Raw genomic sequence first — 18,845 nt, forward strand, 5'->3', positions numbered from 1 at the left:
GATCAAAGTACGACTGGAAGCTGTTTACCACACACACAAATCAATGGTGCTTCGCTTCGAGTCCGTTAAATGTGACAATAATATAAATAATGGCCGCTCCAGTGAGCACTACTCCGCTCCGGGACTCGTCTCCTCGATCCGGGCACCTTGGCGTGGGTTTCATTTCAAGGGGAATATGTGGCGGACACGTCCGTTACCTCAGAGCTAAACTACAGAAGCCAGTAGCAGCTACTGCTGCTGGGAGCGCAGCGGAGGTGACATCACACGTCTCCAGCGCTGACAACCGAGGCACCAACCACCGCCGCTGCTGCTGCTCCTCAATGGATAGCTATGCCCGTGACAGGACCGCGGCCATTAACCAAAACGGCAACCTATCAGAGTTTTAGGACGGTCCACGCACGAGTGATGCTGTGTAACTGCCACTAATCCTGCTGTTGCTCACAGCTGTGCGCGGCTCTGCTCTCTGCGCTGATCCTGCACACAGGCAACCTGCTTATGTATTTATTTTGTTTTTGCAAATTCATTATGGTGTCGCGCCTGAACTACAGTGAAAAATGGCCCATATCGTCCGCCGTACACTTACAGTAAGTGCTTGAGTCGATATGTTAAAATCAGTGCAACCTGATACGTATGTTAAGCGGAATTGATAGATTTAAAAAAAATAAATAAAATACTGTGACTTTGAGTAAGGAGCTCGTGCTTCCTACTACACGCCCTTATTTATTTGTAGCCTGCAGCCACTTCGTAATGCGACCTTTATTTATTTACAGTAATATGCAGTAGGCTGGATGTTGACAGACAACGATGGGATGCATCCGGGCTTATCTGCAGAAATTAAGACGCAGGGTAAAAGTGGACCGGCTCCGAGAGCTTGGTCGACAATATCCAGTCTTCTGCTTCCTTCTGCTGGTCCTGCTTCTCTCCACTTTGCTTTTGAACAGGTAACTAGTTCACTCTACATAGGCAAACCTGCAGCCCACTCAATTTCACTTCATAGCTTACCATGTTTTTATTCATTTATACATCACACCTCCTTTTTTACTACAGATATATTCACATCATAATGGTGTTTTGGTCGTTCCTGGCTGGAGTCGTCACTTTCTACTGCTCCCTGGGGCCTGAGTCTCTGCTGCCTAACATCTTAGTCTCCATTAAACCAAGAATCAAGGTCTGTTAGAATTTAACTGAACAAATTAGGAGGATACAGCCTCCACACTCTGAGTGCCACAACTGATAGAAATATATGTAATGTCTATCACTTGTTGGAAGCATGCTATTGCTTACTTATACATTGATGATGATGAATAAAAATGCACAAAAGCAGCAGCAGTTCATAATCTTTGCTGTTGACTTTATCTTGTAGTCGTACCAGCAGGAGCTGTTTCCGCTGGGCCACAGCTGTGCTGTTTGTGGAAAAATCAAGTGCAAAAGGCACAGGTGAGTGACGTGGTTATGCTGTTGTGCAACAGTCGTAGACTGGACAGAAGCTGACTTGTGTTTTATCGAAACCTTATATCTATTTCAGCAGCAGTTATATATTTAGCATAATAAATGCTTAATGCCTGACGCCACAGTTTACAGATCATCTGTGACCAAGTCCATATCACTGTGTTACTACGAATGCTATACATATATATATATAACCTCATTACTGGGTTGACAACAATAAGTTACCTACTTATTAGGTCATGGGAGATTTAGCAATGCCATCTAGTGGTCAGACTTGATTCTTCTGTCTTCCTCTGCTGATGATACTGAATCTTTTCTATTTCATTCCTTTTTTTTTCAATTTTGTTCATATTTATAGACCGACTCTGTTACTGGAAAACTATCAGCCATGGCTTGACCTGAAAATTCCTTCTAAAGTGGATGCCTCACTCTCAGAGGTAATAGACATATTCGTTAAACACGTTATTATTCTTAAATAAACATTAAATGAATCTATCAAATTATGGCATAATAAAATCTATTGTTTCTATTTTAGATTCTAGAGCTTGTTCTGGAAAATTTTGTATATCCTTGGTATAGGTAAGAGTTTCTTGTATCCTTCCTCTGAGGTTCAAACTGTGTTGTGTCCTGTGAAGTGACGGGACAGATTTCTTTTTCCTTTTAGAGACATCACAGACGACGAGGCGTTTGTCGACGAGCTGAGAGTGACCTTGCGTTTCTTTGCAGCCGTGCTGGTTCGTCGGACTCAGAAGGTGAAACTTAGACTCTACAAAGATAAAAATTTTGAATTTTTTAAACCGGTCTTCATCATTTTTAAATAAACTTGTCTCTCTCTCTTAGGTGGATGTGGCATCGCTCATCACAAAAAAGCTCCTTAAAGTTTCCATGAAGCACATTGAAATTATTAGCAAAGCAAGGCAGAAGGGTATGGCAGATATAATCACACAGAGCAGTTTGTTTTTTATTTCTTTTATCGTAAAAAATGTTTTTTGGTTTCTTTTCAGTAAAAAACATAGAGTATCTTCAACAAGCTGCCCTGGAGGAATATGGTCCTGATCTCCACGTGGCTCTTCGCAGTCGCAGAGATGAGCTTCTCTACCTCAGGAAGCTGACTGAGATACTGTTCCCTTACATCCTGCCGCCCAAGGCCACAGACTGCAGGTAACTGACTTCTCTGGAAGTAAAGCCCATGCACTGCAATCATATATTTATTTAAGTCACAACATGAATGCACAGCATGATTCTACCATGAGAATAGTGTCATTTGTGACACTACGCAGCACTACGTCTTTATTGCTTCATTCTCTTATTTCCTGCTTCTGTATCTCGTCATTCTCTCAGATCTCTTACACTCCTGATAAGAGAGGTTTTGGCTGGTTCTGTCTTCCTTCCTTCGATGGACTACTTGGCTGATCCTGTAAGTGTAGAATAGAAATCCAAAGCTGTCTTTTCCCTTAAACGTGTCTTTGGATGCTTTTGCCAGTCTAACAGGATATTTCTTTTATTGTCCTTTAACCAGTGCTAATGTGCAGTATTATGAGAATGGAAATAAAAGACAAATCAAAACATTACTTACAGCGCTACACTTGAGTTTGAAACTTACTGACTGCTTTTTTGTGTGTTTTTTTTAATTTTATTTCAGGACACAGCGAATCATTTAATTTTGATATTCATTGACAACTCACCTGTAAGTATATACTGAACTGTAACTGGCTGTCATTTACACTCACCAGTCACTCTGTTTGGTTCACCTTTCTAGTAACAAGTCAGGTCGATCTTTTGCTTTCTGAACTCAAATTTTTGTGGCATAAAGCAGATTTGTTGGCTGGGTTATTAAAGATGGACATGGTCAGCAGCAGTACTCAGTGTGTGTCAAGAAAATATCCCCACACCATTACACCAGCACCACCTGTCTGAGTTACTGGTATAAGGCAGGATGCATCCATGCTTTCATGCTCTTTACATTCAATTCTTAAGTGTCACAGCAGAAATTCAGACTCATCAGACCAGATAATGTCTTTTGTATCTCCTGTTGTCCAATTTTGGTGAATCTTTGTGTGGTCCTCTGTTGCTGTAGCCCATCTGCTTCAGTGTTCAACATGTTGTGCATTCAGAAATGTTATTCTCCATAATGAGTGGTTATTTGAGTTACTGTTGCCCTCCTATCCTGTCTGCTCAAAGCAGCCAGAAGTCTGGCCACTCTCCTCTGACCTGTGACGTCCACAAGGCATTTTCACGTAGAGAACTGCTGCTCATGGGATATTTTCTCTTTTTCAGACCATTTTCTTGAGATGGATGTGTGGAGTAAATCCCAGTAGATCAGCAGTTTCTGAAATACTCAGCCCAGCCTGTATTAGCACTAGCAACGATGCCCCATAGAAATCCACTTAAATCTCCTTTCTTCTCCGTTCTGATTCTTCTTCCGAACTGGCATAGGCATACCTAACAGAATGAATGAAGGGTGAGTGTATCTTCTGTGAATTTTAAATGTGTATTTAATTTTTCCCAACTTGTTCACTCCAGCCTGAAGAAGCCACAGAGCCCACTTCAACACTGGTTCCTTTCCTACAAAAGTACTCTGATACTCGCAGCAAAAAGCCCTCAGTAAGTGATTGCTTTCATCTAGGAGAGTGAAGTAATTCATTAAAAACCTACAAAAATTCAACTGCAAGCCGCCTTTGAAACAAAAGCCATCTGGCATTAAGCAAAAACCTAGTGACAATGTGTAGCTGGTATATGGGACAGCGTAAGCCTAATAGAAGCAGGAGGAATATAGCAGGCAATGCTTTATAGAGTATATTAATCCATTTTTTCCTGCCTTTGTATCAGGTGCTAAAGCTGGAGTTGAAGGAAATTCGAGAACAGCAAGACCTTCTCTTTCGCTTTATGAACTTCCTAAAGCAAGAAGGCGCTGTCCATGTCCTCCAATTCTGTCTCGCAGTTGGCAAGTATTTAGTTTTTTTCTCTAAATTGTTAGTAGTTGTTAATAGTTGTTGTTACCTTAATTACTCAGTTCTGTCAGTCAACAGCTTTTAATCACCCCATCTGAAATTATCAGGAAAAATTACCACTCATGGGTGGCAGAGGTAACCTATCACTGTGATGTATTGATGTCTGACTCTCTTAACTTCTCAGAGGAGTTCAACGACAGGATTCTGTGCCCTGAGCTGTTGGATTCAGAGAAGATGATGCTCCATAAGGAAGTGAAGAAGATCTACGAGACCTATTGCTTGGACGAGAGTGTTGACAAAATCCGCTTTGACCCCTTCATAGTGGAAGAAATACGCAACAGTATGTGACAGGAGTCATTATTGAAGTTAAAGTGTCTTAAACATCCTAGGTGTGCCTTAATGAGTATGCATGCTGTGTAGTATGCTAACTCACTTGTGTGTTTTTGTTGAACGTCCTAGTTGCTGAGGGTCCTTATGGGGAGGTGGTGAAACTTCAGACCATGAGGTGCTTGTTTGAAGCCTACGAGCACGTCCTCTCTCTTCTGGAGAATGTTTTCACCCCCATGTTCTGCCACAGCGATGAGGTTAGCGCCCACACCTCAATAGAAACCACTAAGCCTATTGTCACCCAGCTTGATTTCCAGATTTAAGCATTTTCCTGTCTAAATTATGGGTCTTTAAGTTGAGACTGAATGATCATTCCTTAAATTTAGTATTTTTATTGTCTCAGATGTACCAAAACTATATCTGTAAAATGCTTAAACTCAAACTCAACTGGAATTTGTTGACTCAGACCCATTTTTCCATCCCCCAGCTACCAACCGCTATCGGCCCTGTCATCAATATCAGACGCGCAACCGGCCAATGAGCCGGCGCTGGCATTACGCCAAACTGCCAAGCTGAATTTCACCCCTCAGAAGCAATTTCATTGAATTCAGCTGGGTGGACCAGAGCTCAGCCATTGTTCAGAGCAGGCCATAGCCCTGTGTGAATAGTGTCTGGATAACAATGTGAGGTTATTTTCTACTTAGTTGCCACCCCTGTTCGTGCTCCCAAATAAACTGGGCATCAGTGGTTATTATTGTTTAGGCATTAAGAGGTCAATAGATATGGCATGTTCCTTGAGTTTAGCTTGCATACTGTACCAGATTTTCCATATGTGTTGTTTGATTGCCGTGACCTTCTTTTTTCCACAGTACTTTCGGCAGCTTCTCAGAGGGGCCGAGTCCCCTGCCAGAAATTCCAAAATGAGCAGGTAGGTTTCACTTTGTTACGTTTGTGTGTAACAGCATAAAAGTTTAGCATAATGATGCACAGGTGGACTTTCAGAAAATATAGAAACAGAAAACAGCGCAAACACAAATTCACTGTTAACTAAGATTTTAGACACACAGTCAATTTCTGTGTTTTCTTCCACGTCCAGTTTTCCTGGTTTCCCTGTTAAACATACATAAATCCCTGTCCCTGGATATGCTATGAGCCAGCTGTGTCACACATAAACATAACTGTAACTAAGCTGTAAAGAAGCAACCCGTTTTCTTGTAATGCAAGTTATATTAGACCACTGCAGTATAGCTGTAACTGAACTGAAGCCATGGATCGACTGTCATGTTTTCTATCGCGGGGTGTGGTGTGTACGTGGCCACGCGGCCCAGCCACTAACTCCTTGTGCATATTGTTCCAGAAATAGCGTCAGTTTGGATGACATTCGGTGAGTACAAGTCGTCAGTGTGCTGATCAGAACAGTGGCTGGCTGAGTAGTGCTGCACGCAAGATTCCAAAAGACACTTCATACTTAAGATTAAAGATGTGCTGCCTTTGTTTTTTAACAGAATCACTGTGCCCTGCTTGGGCCCGAGCTGTCAAGGAGGGCTTCAGTGTCATAAGCACTAGCTGATACTACGATAATGATATATAATCTTTTAGCACTCATCTCATTTCACCCTTAAATACATGTTTTATTTGGTGAGTGTGCTGTAGCTGCAAAAAGAGAGAACAGTGAGTAAACTGACCTTTATGAGCTAATCATAGCATGTGTCAGCAGTAAGCCTATAAGCAGATAAAGCTAATATATCCAAAATGAGAGAATTAAAATGAAGGAAAATTCATTTTCTGTTTCATTTCCAACACCTGAAAGCAAACTTGTTATAAAGGCAGTTTCCAAAGCAGCATAAATTACACCACTCAAAATGATAGATGGGATAGCATATAATTGCTTTCGCAGCCCACAATCACATGTGACCAGTTTCGAGGCTAACCTCCCTCCATACCTGCGATTAAGAAACCTTCTCCACCTCTGCCCGTTTGTCTGCCCATTACGCCCATCTGTGTATTTCCACCATCGTGCCTGTGTCTGTGACCGTATGTCCACTCTGATTCTGTGACCACCATACTGCCTGCCCTGGTATGATCCACGATCCGCTCCCTCCTCTTGCCCGTGGGGATGTGACCCTGTTCTGCTTATAGCTCCTGGGACTGGAGCCCCGAGTCCCCGTCCTCACTGTTCACCGCCTCTGGCAGCTCTTCACCTGCATCTTGTAACTCCCTCCATGCCCAGTCCACGTTCACAAACTTCCCATATGGCTCGCTATCCCACCGCCACTCATCACCCAAGTAAGTCAGGGTCCATCTGTCTGTCACAGGTCGCTCAGTGTGATGTCATGCTATCCAGTTTCACACCCATGTGACCCCAGTCCCAGCCGGACGCCTGCATGGTGGGGTCTATGCACGGGATCCTGTTTTAATTTGTCGTTTTGTTTCCTCCACCGCAGCCAATTTTTCTGTGCTCGGCTTCTTGTGTAGTAGGCGTATCTCTGTGCGTCATGTGGTGATTTTTATTTTACGTGAGCAAACCGGCACTCACACAGAGCACCTGTGATGTTGTGTGCTTTTTATCGGTTGTCAGGTAACTGATCATCATCAGCATTTTTTACACCCTGAAAATATCCCCTCCAAGCTACACATCTGTTCATCACTGCTCAGTGCTTTGTTGTGTGTGTGTGTGTTTTGTGGCTCTGTAGCGCTTTACCAATAACGCAGGCATTTTATTGTAAGATGACTGTGAAGTTAAACGTTCTCATTGGTTTGGCTAGATTAGCTTTTACCTCCCATGATACAGATACAGTAAGCTGCTTCTTCTTCCCTACAGTCCCTGCTCTGTTACCTCTCTGAAGCTGCATGCGCTTTGCTGAAGCAAAGCGCATCTCCTCCTTTGCTCCGTGTTTAATAGCCTCCTTGTTTGAACTGCAGGAGTACGTCTAAGAGGGGCGAGTCCTTTGGGATTAGCCGCATTGGCAGTAAGATCAAAGGAGTGTTCAAGAGCACAACGATGGAAGGAGCCATGCTGCCATCCTATGGGCTGGTAGAGGGGGAGGATGATATGGTAAGGCACATCTAAAAATGTCCTAAACATTCATTATAAGAAGATGATAGTGTATAAAATAATGCTCACGTGGTGATAGTTGCTTTTTAGGGTTAAACTGCATGTCAAATTTAAAGCAGCGTGTCAAATTTATTAGAAGTAACTGCAAACAGAGTCTTCAAGTCATATTGAGGGTCTCCTGAAGTAATTCCCACATGTGGGCGCTGGTGAGTAAAGAAAACAAAGCCACATAGTCTATTAATTCTACCTTATGGGCAAATCTTCAAGGTTTTCAGTGCAATTTGCCGACTCTGCCGAGTTTGACAAAGCTTGTTTTGCTGATTTCTTCGGGCATAATAAAATATCTGTCTATTTTTCCAATATTTAAATCCAACGTTTGGGTTCTGGCGTTTTCTGAGGTGGAGTCCATGAATTTGCTTGTTTTACAGTAGATAGTGTTGATTTTAAAGAGCAAGAGTTTCCCTGTGAAACCACAAAGACGACCTGCGAAAATGACTAAATATCCACCTTAAATGAAAGAAATTTAAAAAAAAAAAAAGTGTCAGATGAATGAAAATCCGCTAGTTTAAGAGCTTTTGTAAATTTATATTGATGTGACTTCAAACACAGTCTGTTACAACACTTTACTGTCTTTACTCTTTTAATTCCTTGTTTGGCATTTATTGTAAAGGGATATCCTGTGTATACGTTGCACTTCCCTTACTTGTGGTCAGGTCTCAGTCACCTTTTTTTTGTTTAGTTTTCCCTGATCTTCACATTTGCTGTTCAATTTAATAGTAATTTTGATAGGAGTAGATTATATGGTTAAGGTAAAAAGAACCCATACACAAAGAACAAAAGAAGTCCAAGAAATTAAAGTCAGGCCTCTACCTTTGTGTGTTTTGCAGCATAAAAGTGGTCGTGTTGTTCATCTATCATGTACTCTGCAAAGCCTTGACCTCAACCACTCTCACTTCCTTCTATTCAAGGTGGAGGAAGCCATGATGGTGCTGGAAGATGACCCCCCTATGGAGGCGGCCTCCACCCCGAGCACCCCGCGAAACCTCTCAGCCTGGAACATCACAATCCCGTACATTGATTTCTACGATGATGACGTAAAGAGGGAGCGCATTCCAGTGTTTTGTATTGATGTAGAGCGCAATGACCGGAAGGCAGGTGAGGCTGTGCGGACCTTCCTTCAGTGTCACTTAGTGTCTTCTGAGTGAAGTCACTCACCATTTCAGCTGGGACGTTTTTAGAGTCATCCGTGTCTTTTAATAGAATTGAACTCTGATTGAAAAAAGGATCTAAGGATAATTTTCTGTAATACTATTAGGTAACCAGTAACTAGTGTGACTAGCTGTTTTGGTTTGGGGTCATTAATTAAACCTTGTTGTTTTACTCTCTGCAGTCGGACATGAGACTGAGCACTGGTCTGTGTACAGGAGATATCTGGAGTTCTATGTCCTAGAGTCAAAGCTCACCGAGTTTCATGGTAGGTTTTCTACATAATGCTAATTTAGAGCACATGTGCACTGCTCTGTTTTTCATTCAAGGCCATCAGGAAGGAATTTTCTCATGAAAATGACGTCGTCGACTCCACAGAAAAATCCCAGATTATTACTTCCAAGTAAACTTACATTTTAGAAGCGAAGAACATTTAATGGCCCTGTTGCATTATTTGGGGACTTGGAAACTGCACGGCTGTTATGTTCCAGTTAAAGAGAGACATATATTTTTAACACTCGTCTTTGTGAAATCTTACACCATCTGCAGGCTCATTTCCAGATGCGCAGCTGCCCTCAAAGAGAATAATTGGTCCCAAGAATTACGAATTTCTGACATCGAAGAGGGAGGAGTTTCAGGAATATCTTCAGGTAGATATCTGAGCTTCTCATGGCCTTTTCTTCTGAATTGCACTAGGCAGGATACTCAGTCATGTGAAAAAGAAAGTTTTCAAAGGACTCCATGAAGTGCTGTGAAACATTGAGTACAGCCTTACCGCTTCCATAGAAATTATGATGCTAATAGCAGTCCAATCAAATGCACTTGATTAAAGGATCATGCAAGTGTGACCATCTCTGATGTTAAAATGCAAATGCTTTTTTAATGAGGTAGCATTTAGATAGGTGTAATATATACTGTACCTAGGCAATATAACAGGTTTTGATCAGCTACAATAATCACTTTTAAAAGTTTTATACTTTATGTAATTACTGTGTAGCTACACTTTTAACATTTTTCTATATAATTTCTTTATATAATCGTACTATGATGATTGTAGTGTATGTATATATTTATGATTACATGTACCCAACCCTAATAATCATAAACATAATATACAAAAATGTGCAGCCCATTGTTAATCCTAATAGCAAAACTGGACATTTAGCACTATGCATTTAGTTTATGCATTTTCTGCAAAATATATATTGGAACCTGATGACTTTCTTGTATTAATTAAAAGAATATGCTCCTAATATAAGATGTTTGGAGTAAATATATTATAGTAAAATTGATGAATATAACCTGGGGGCATCAAGTGTAATTTTAAAACGAACCTCAAATAAATAAAACAAAATACAGAAAATGTTTACTTCAACTTATTGCTGCTAGAGGTGATTCTAAAAGTTGCTGAATCATGGTTTGTACTGTGAAAACTTCTTCAAATAACTAAATAATAAAAAACTCTAAGAAAATGACTTTGAGGGGAGGCAGTTGGTGAGAAGGTTACGAACAAATTAGCTTGAAATACGTACGCGCACACACACACACACACACACACACACACACACACACACACACACACACACACACACACACACACACATTGTTGAAAGGTGTTTGGGTGTAGTTTTCTGTGCGTATGCGTTTATCAAGAATACTTCAAATTAGGTTTCAGAAAAAAAGAAACATTTAAAGTAATCTTAATCAGTCTTAGTGGTTGAGTCGCTTCTTGTAAAGAGAGAAAAATATCTTTGTCATTGCTTCATTTGGTGATTCTAAGAGCAGCTTTTCAAAAGCACAGAGGAAAAAAATGAATAAAACACAATTCAGTCTCTGCAGTTGCTGCCAAGGTCTTTAAACACTTCAAGGAATAAAATTTGAGTCTTAACTGTTGAACATTTATAGAGAAAAATGACAAAACTTCCCATCCTGGAGAGGATGGAACGGCAAGGAAAGATTTTTAAATGGTCCCCACCTGGAGGACCATCAGTACAGAATCACAAGAGACAACACAAAAAGCAGTAAAAGTTTTCACTGTGATGGATTACTTACCTTGAAATAAGTTTTTTTAAAGGCACACCAAGAGGCTGCTTTGAAAGCTTGGGAATTAATTTAAAAGTTGCAATGTTCTGTGGAAAGTAGTAAGCACTAATCCAAACTTGGTTGGGAGGCTTTATAAGCAGAAAAACCCACCTAAAGCCCTTGAAAATCCACAGTCTGCTTTGTTCTAAAAACAAGTAAAGCACTTGCATCTGCATACATTTGATCATACACAATAAATCTGCAGTCCTGTGATTGATTTTCAGCTACAGAACAAATGTGTGTTTTCATTATCTGTTAACTTTGCAGAAACTCCTGCAGCACCCAGAGCTGAGCAACAGCCAGCTACTGGCCGACTTCCTGTCTCCTCATAGCATGGAGTCTCAGTTCCTGGACAAGATGTTACCTGACGTGAACCTCGGTACAGTATGAGGCACATTCTCTCTGACCTGGCTGCAGAGAATGTGACAGACGCTTTGTTTAAACAAATGTGCAAAATAGATGATGTTTAAACAGCCTGTGGAAATGTTTGATCAGGCTGACCTTGGGTTGGATGAGAAGAGATGTGTCTGGAAAAGAGGCACAACGTGACAGAAGCATACATCACTGAGATAAGGTTTTTTATTTTTCACAGGGAAAATCATTAAGTCGGTCCCCAGCAAACTGATAAAAGAGGTGAGAAATGCATTTATTCTGGGACACAATATGTAGGATGTGCTTTGTGTCTCATCTTTCACAATACAGATGTTTTTAAATGTCAGCTTTGTGTTTTTGAAACCATAACCACCCAATATACATTTTGCACGTGTGTTTTTTTTTATGGCAGAAAGGGCAGCACCTGGAACCTTTCATCCAGTCCTTCTTCAATTCCTGTGAATCTCCCAAACCCAAACCCAGCCGACCTGAGCTCACTATCCTGAGTCCCACCTCAGAGAATGACAAAAAGGTTGGCAAGTGAGGCTTTATAGCTTTTTGAGTGTCTGCATTGTTTAAAAGAGTAGCCTGAGGAGAATCCTGACTACTGGTAGAGTCCTCCCTAAAGCTCAGTTGCAATTAATTGTTCCTGTTACAACTGTCTGGTCAAAAGTCCACAAGCCAGCTGAGCTCTACAGATATACAGTGGGGAAATAATTCGATTATTAGAGCCTCTGCTGAATTGGTGAGTTTGCTCACTTACGAAGAAACAAATCAGTCTCTAATTATTATGGTAATTTCTTTTTAATGGAGAGAGACAGAAAATTGATCAAAAATACAGAAAAAAAACATATTGCATAACAGTTATGAACTGATTTGCATGTCGTTGAGTGGAGAAAGTATTTGATCCCCTACAACCTAAACAGAATTTTGCCTCCCAGAGATTGGCTGCCTGCTCTTGTGGCACACAGATTAAAATCAATTGTCGAAATTTCTGATCTCAACTTATGTATATAAAGCACAAATGTCAACCGAATGGATTTCCATCACAATGGGCAAGACATAAAAAGGCTGTCAAAGGATGTCAAGGACAAGATTGTCAACCTGCGTAAGGCTGAAATGAGCTACAAGACCATCAGCAGGAAGCTTGGTGGAAGGAAGTGACAACTGCCGGTGCGATTGTTCAGAATAAAAATAAAAAGATCATCAATCACCTTCGGTCTGGAGCTCCATGAAAGATCTTGCCTCATGATGTGAGGATGATCATGAGAGTGGTGGTAGATCAGTCCCAACCTACATGGGAGGAGCTTGTTAATGATCTGAAGGCAGTAGGAACCGCAGTCAACAAAAACAACATTGGTAACACACTACGCCGAAATGGATTGAAATCTTGTAGTTCTTGCAAGGTCCCCCTACTCAAGAAGTTACAAGCCTGTCTTAAGTTTCCAGTGAACATTAAAATGATTCAGAAGAGTGTTGGGAGAAAGTGCTGTTGGAAGATGAAACCAAAATCAAGCTCTTTGGCATCAACTTAAACTGCTGTGTTTGGAGGAAGAGAAACACTGAGTATGACCTAAAGCCTCCACCATGTTCCCCACAGTCAAGCATGGAGTGTAAACACTATACTTTGGGGCTGTTTTCCTGCTAAGGGTACAGGATGTCTTCACCGCACTGAGAGTCCAATGAACGTGGCCACGCTTGGACAAGAACCTGCTTCCCGCAACCTGAACACTGAAGATGGGTCGTCGTCATCTTCTAGCAACACAGTGACCCAAGACATACCATCAAGGCGGTATGTCTTGGAACAGGAAAAAAACTTCCTGCTTCCTTTAGCTGCTCAAAAGAGCAGCTAAAGAAGAAGCACATTAGGGTCACGGAGTGGCTTAGCTGGTCTGTAAACTTTAGTCTTATAGAAAATCCATAGAGGGAGCTGAAGCTTTGCGTTGCCAAGCAGCAGCCAATAAAGGTGAAGGATTTAGAATTTCTGTAAAGATGAGTGGGCCAAAGTCCCTCCTGAGATGTGTGCAAACCTGGTGCCAACTACAAGCAACTTCTTACCCCTGTACTTGCCAACAAGGGTTTCTCCACTAAGTACGAAGTTATTTATTGGTCTGATATTCTCTCTGTGAGCAAACTTACAAATTGAGCAGGGGATTAAATAATCCCCTAAATAAAGTTTTTAAAGCAAAGACAGTGATTTGTATCGACTATTTATGGAACTGTTTATGCTGATATTTTGTTTCCTCTAGTGTTTATTAGATTCCTCTGTCTTGAATTAAAAGGAAGTTTAATGGGATTAAAATCAGCCAATGGTGATTCTAGTATTACAGACACAATAGAATAAAACATCAGCACATGCGCTATTTTTGCAACAAATTTTGTGAAGTAGCACTTCACAAAATTTAAATGAGGTCTGACATTGCCAAGAAAGGCCTCGGGCATTTAATCTGAGAACTCGCCAGTGGCTGAACTGATGAGATCATAACAGCTTTTTGCAAGTGGTGCTTAAACAAACACGTCCACTTAACTTAACATAAAATCTGAATATATTCCTAAAAGAATAGGGACGTTACATATTTACTTTGCCAGAGTTTTGTGAGTCACTCATAACTGGAAATGCTCTCAGATAGAGACAGTGGGTGTTTGAAAGAGCTTCAGTCTTAAAATCTGACGCAAGTGTCTCACCCCCAGCTCTTCAATGACCTCTTCAAAAACAATGCCAACCGATCAGAGATGACAGAGAAGAGACACAATCAGAACTACTTCATGGAAATGATCACCATTGAAGGGGTTTATGACTACTTGATGTATGTTGGTAAGTAGTCTGTTCTGCAGACACAATTTATGATGTTTCCTTTCCAGGCTTAAACAAGGAATGTGGATTGATTTGTACCGGGTTGAAATGTTATTGGAAAGTGTTTCAGAAAGGACTTGTTTTGCAAGGTAAAATACTAAAGTGAAATACTCCACATGTGCCATTTGTGGATCTGCTGTGAAACCACTTCTGGGTTGTGCCACAGCAGAGATACCCTCTCTCGGCTTCTCCCTGAAGGCACAGGGACATTTCCAAACCAGCGGAGAGACACAATATCCACCTCAACTACTTCCATTTGATGCAGAAAAGCAGCGTCTCTACTCTGACTCCTTCTTGAATGACTGAGCTCCTCTTCTTATCTCTCCTCGCTTCCTTCAGAGGAAGCCCATTTCCACCGCTTGTCTTATTCTTTCATCCGTCTTGGTCTGTGTAGCTGACAGACGCTAGAACCATGAAACATATGGCTGAAAGTGCATGCTGCTAAAAAAGAAATATTAGGCCAAATAATTGAAAAATGTCCACAGTGTTAAGTTTACACCAAATGAACCATAAGGTCAGCAAATAGGGGATGAGGAAAGAGATTGTAAAACACACAGCTTACGCTGATCGGGCATAACGATGACCACTGACAGGTCACGTCGATTACACTGATTGTCATTAGGAAGTAAGTGAACATTTTGTCCTGGAAGTCGATGTGTTAGAAGCAGGAAAAATGGGCAAGCGTAAGGATTTGAGAAAGTTTGACAAGGGCCAAAATGTGATAGCTAGACAGCTGGAGCATCTCCAAAACTGCAGCTCGTGGTGTGTTCCTGGTCTGAATCGGTCAATACTTATCAAAAGCAGTGAAGGAAGGAACAGTGGTGAGTCAGCAACAGGGTCATGGCTCATTGGCTCATTGATGGGGAGCGAAGATGAACTACTGTAGCTGGAATTGCAGAAACAAATCAAATTCAAATTCAAATTTTTATTTGTCACATACACAGTCATACACAGTACGATATGCAGTGAAATGCTTAGACAACTGCTCGTGACCTAAAGAAAAAAGAAAAGGCTATGAATAAGATAGGAAATAAATATGAAAATAAAAAAGGGTAAATTTAACCAGGAAGGAATAAAATAAAATAAAATATAAAAATTAAGTTAAGAATGAGATAACTGTACAACACAAATTAGAATGAAGGGTAAATTTAACTGGGAAAGAATAAGATAAAATATATAAATTAAAGTTGAAAATAAAATAACTGTACAACAAAATACACAGTATAGAACAGTTACTGCTGGTTGTCATAGAAATGTGTAAGAACACGCTGAGTATTGCAGTTTGTTGTGTATGCATCTGCATAGCTGCAGACCAGTCAGGGTGCCCATGCTGACCCCTGTACAGTGCTGAAAGTGCCAACAATGGGCATGTGAGGATCAGAACTGGACCATGGAGTAAGAAGAAGATGGCGTGGTCTGACGAATTACATTTTCTGTCACATCACGTGTATGTGTGAAGCTTCTCTGGGGAACACCGGCGCTGTCACTTGGTGTTCGCTCGCTCTGTGGTATAGTATCGCTTCCTGTTCCTGCTAAAACACAGTGGTGTTTCTGAGTAGCTTATTTGCTTAGCAGTTTAATTAACAATTTTTAAATACATTCTTTTTTTTCACAGTATAATCTTCACGTGCTTCATCCGAAGCACACTTTCTGTGTACTCACTACCTAATTTATAGCCAAAGTATTCACTCACTGTCTCTGTACTGTTTCGCTAGCTTAGCTCGTAGCCGACCCGTTAGCACCATGGCTACTTCACCTGTCCCTTCTGCACTTTCTTGCTCATTGTGTCAGATGTTTAGTTACTCCTCGGCCTCCTTTAGCAGTAATGATATCTGTAACAAATGTAGCATATTTGCAGCTCTGGAGGCCAGGATTACTGATCTGGAGACTCGGCTTTGCACCCTTCTCTCACCCTTAGCTAGCCAGGCCCCTGTAGCTGGTGCAGCCGAAGATAGCGTAGGCCCCGCTAGCTGTTCCCCGGCAGGTCCCAAGCAGCTGGGGAAAGACGGCTGGGTAACGGTGAGGAGGAAGCATAGTCCTAAACAGAAGCCCCAGGTACACCACCAACCCGTTCATGTGTCTAACCGTTTTTCCCCACTCGGTGACACACCCGCTGGGGGTCAAACTCTGGTAATTGGTGATTCTGTTCTCAGACATGTGAAGCTAGAGACACCGGCAACCATAGTCAATTGTCTTCCAGGGGCCAGAGCAGGCGACATTGAAGGAAATTTAAAACTGCTGGCTAAGGGTAAACGTAAATTCAGTAAAATCATAATTCACGTCGGCAGTAATGACACCCGGTTACGCCAATCGGAGGTCACTAAAATCAATATTGAATCGGTGTGTAACTTTGCCAAAACAATGTCGGACTCTGTAGTTTTCTCTGGTCCCCTCCCCAATCAGACCAGGAGTGACATGTTTAGCCGCATGTTCTCCTTAAATTGCTGGCTGTCTGAGTGGTGTCCCAGAAATGATGTGGGCTTCATAGATAATTGGCAAACCTTCTGGAGGAAACCTGGTCTTGTTAGGAGAGATGGCATCCATCCCACTTTGGATGGAGCAGCTCTCATTTCTAGAAATATCGACAAATTTATTAAACCCCTCAAAACATGACTATCCAGAGTTGGGACCAGGAAGCAGAGTTGCAGTCTTACACGCCTCTCTGCAGCTTCTCTCCTCCTGTTACCCCCCCAAAAACCCATCTCCATAGAGACTGTGTCTGCTTCCAAAAAAACAAAAAACAAACTAAAAACCAGCAACAAACAACTTAAACATTTACAAAGAAAGAACAATACAGTATCCACATCTGAACCAAAGAGTAAAACAGTGAAATGTGGATTATTAAATATTAGGTCTCTCTCCTCCAAGTCTCTGTTAGTACATGACTTAATAATTGATCAACAAATTGATTTACTCTGCCTTACAGAAACCTGGTTGCAGCAGGATGATTATGTTAGTTTAAATGAATCAACACCCCCGAGTCATTCTAACTACCAGAAATCTCGAAGCACAGGTCGAGGGGGCGGTTTGGCAGCAATTTTTCACACCAGTCTATTAATTAATGAAAGACCAAGACAGACTTTTAATTCATTTGAAAGCCTGATGCTTAACATTGTCCACCCCAGCTGTGAAACTCAGAAACCAGTCTTACTTGTTATCATCTATCGTCCACCTGGGCCTTACACAGAGTTTCTGTCTGATTTCTCAGACTTTATATCTAATTTAGTTCTGAGCTCAGATAAAATAATTATTGTGGGTGATTTTAACATCCATGTTGATGCTAAAAATGACAGCCTCAACATGGCATTTAATCTGTTGTTAGACTCAATTGGTTTCTCTCAAAATGTAAAAGAACCCACCCACCACTTTAATCACACTCTAGATCTTGTTTTAACATATGGCATAGAAACTGAACATTTAACAGTGTTTCCTGAAAACCCTCTCCTGTCTGATCATTTCTTGATAACATTTACATTTACAATAATTGATTACGCAGCAGTGGAGAGTGGACTTTATCAAAGTAGATGTATTTCTGAAAGCGCTGTAACTAAGTTTAAGAATATAATCCAGCCACTGTTATCATCGTCAATGCCCTGTACCAACACAGAGCAGAGCAGCTATCTGAACGCTACCCCAACAGAGGTCGATTATCTTGTTAATAATTTCACCTCCTCACTACGTACGACTCTGGATACTGTAGCTCCGGTGAAAACTAAGGTCTCTAATCAGAAGTACCTGACCCCGTGGTATAATTGTCAAACACGTACCCTAAAGCAGATGACTCGTAATCTGGAGAGGAAATGGCGTGTCACAAATTTAGAGGATCATCATTTAGCCTGGAGAAATAGTTTGTTGCTTTATAAGAAAGCCCTCCGCAAAGCCAGAACAGCTTACTACTCATCACTGATTGAAGAAAATAAGAACAACCCCAGGTTTCTCTTCAGCACTGTAGCCAGGCTGACAAAAAGTCAGAGCTCTTTTGAGCCAACCATCCCTTTAACGTTAACTAGTGATGACTTCATGAACTTCTTCACAAATAAAATTTTTATCATTAGAGAAAAAATTACCAATAATCATCCCACAGATGTAATATTATCTACAGCTACTCTTAGTTCCATTGATGTTAAGTTAGACTCTTTTTCTCCAATCGATCTTTCTGAGTTAACTTCAATAATTACTTCCTCCAAACCATCAACGTGTCTTTTAGACCCCATTCCTACAAAACTGCTCAAAGAAGTCCTGCCATTGATTAATTCTTCGATCTTATATATGATCAACCTATCTCTAATAATCGGCTATGTACCACAGGCCTTCAAGGTGGCTGCAGTTAAACCTTTACTCAAAAAGCCATCTCTAGACCCAGCAGTCTTAGCTAATTATAGGCCAATCTCCAACCTTCCTTTCATATCAAAAATCCTTGAAAGAGTAGTTGTCAAACAGCTAACAGATCATCTGCAGAGGAATGGTTTATTTGAAGAGTTTCAGTCAGGTTTCAGAGTTCATCACAGCACAGAAACAGCTTTAGTGAAGGTTACAAATGATCTTCTTA

The 18,845-nt window shown here is 41.1% G+C and overlaps 1 protein-coding gene across 5 annotated transcripts in view; it reads left to right on the forward strand.

The window, feature by feature from the left end:
* Window positions 1-18,845, forward strand: part of LOC102783199 (sorting nexin-14-like) — a 23,237-nt gene continuing 4,392 nt past the window's right edge. For 2 of the 5 annotated variants that reach the window (XM_006809774.3, XM_006809775.3), the window contains exons 1-26: window positions 1-584; window positions 771-941; window positions 1,048-1,168; window positions 1,364-1,437; window positions 1,808-1,886; window positions 1,985-2,028; window positions 2,114-2,201; window positions 2,290-2,374; window positions 2,454-2,610; window positions 2,791-2,866; window positions 3,092-3,136; window positions 3,973-4,053; window positions 4,279-4,393; window positions 4,585-4,740; window positions 4,860-4,984; window positions 5,597-5,655; window positions 6,085-6,111; window positions 6,867-7,013; window positions 7,650-7,782; window positions 8,751-8,937; window positions 9,173-9,256; window positions 9,538-9,638; window positions 11,338-11,449; window positions 11,663-11,703; window positions 11,855-11,974; window positions 14,134-14,257. In XM_006809774.3, the coding sequence (XP_006809837.1) occupies window positions 805-941; window positions 1,048-1,168; window positions 1,364-1,437; window positions 1,808-1,886; window positions 1,985-2,028; window positions 2,114-2,201; window positions 2,290-2,374; window positions 2,454-2,610; window positions 2,791-2,866; window positions 3,092-3,136; window positions 3,973-4,053; window positions 4,279-4,393; window positions 4,585-4,740; window positions 4,860-4,984; window positions 5,597-5,655; window positions 6,085-6,111; window positions 6,867-7,013; window positions 7,650-7,782; window positions 8,751-8,937; window positions 9,173-9,256; window positions 9,538-9,638; window positions 11,338-11,449; window positions 11,663-11,703; window positions 11,855-11,974; window positions 14,134-14,257 (2,518 nt within the window). In that variant the 5' untranslated portion in view covers window positions 1-584; window positions 771-804. The remainder of the gene's footprint in view (window positions 585-770; window positions 942-1,047; window positions 1,169-1,363; window positions 1,438-1,807; window positions 1,887-1,984; window positions 2,029-2,113; window positions 2,202-2,289; window positions 2,375-2,453; window positions 2,611-2,790; window positions 2,867-3,091; window positions 3,137-3,972; window positions 4,054-4,278; window positions 4,394-4,584; window positions 4,741-4,859; window positions 4,985-5,596; window positions 5,656-6,084; window positions 6,112-6,866; window positions 7,014-7,649; window positions 7,783-8,750; window positions 8,938-9,172; window positions 9,257-9,537; window positions 9,639-11,337; window positions 11,450-11,662; window positions 11,704-11,854; window positions 11,975-14,133; window positions 14,258-18,845) is intronic. The other 3 variants (XM_006809777.3, XM_006809776.3, XM_006809779.3) reach the window with 3 other exon arrangements.

The sequence above is a fragment of the Neolamprologus brichardi genome, chromosome 19, assembly GCF_056152115.1.
Source record: "Neolamprologus brichardi isolate AB-2024 chromosome 19, ASM5615211v1, whole genome shotgun sequence".
Taxonomy (NCBI): Eukaryota; Metazoa; Chordata; class Actinopteri; order Cichliformes; family Cichlidae; genus Neolamprologus; species Neolamprologus brichardi.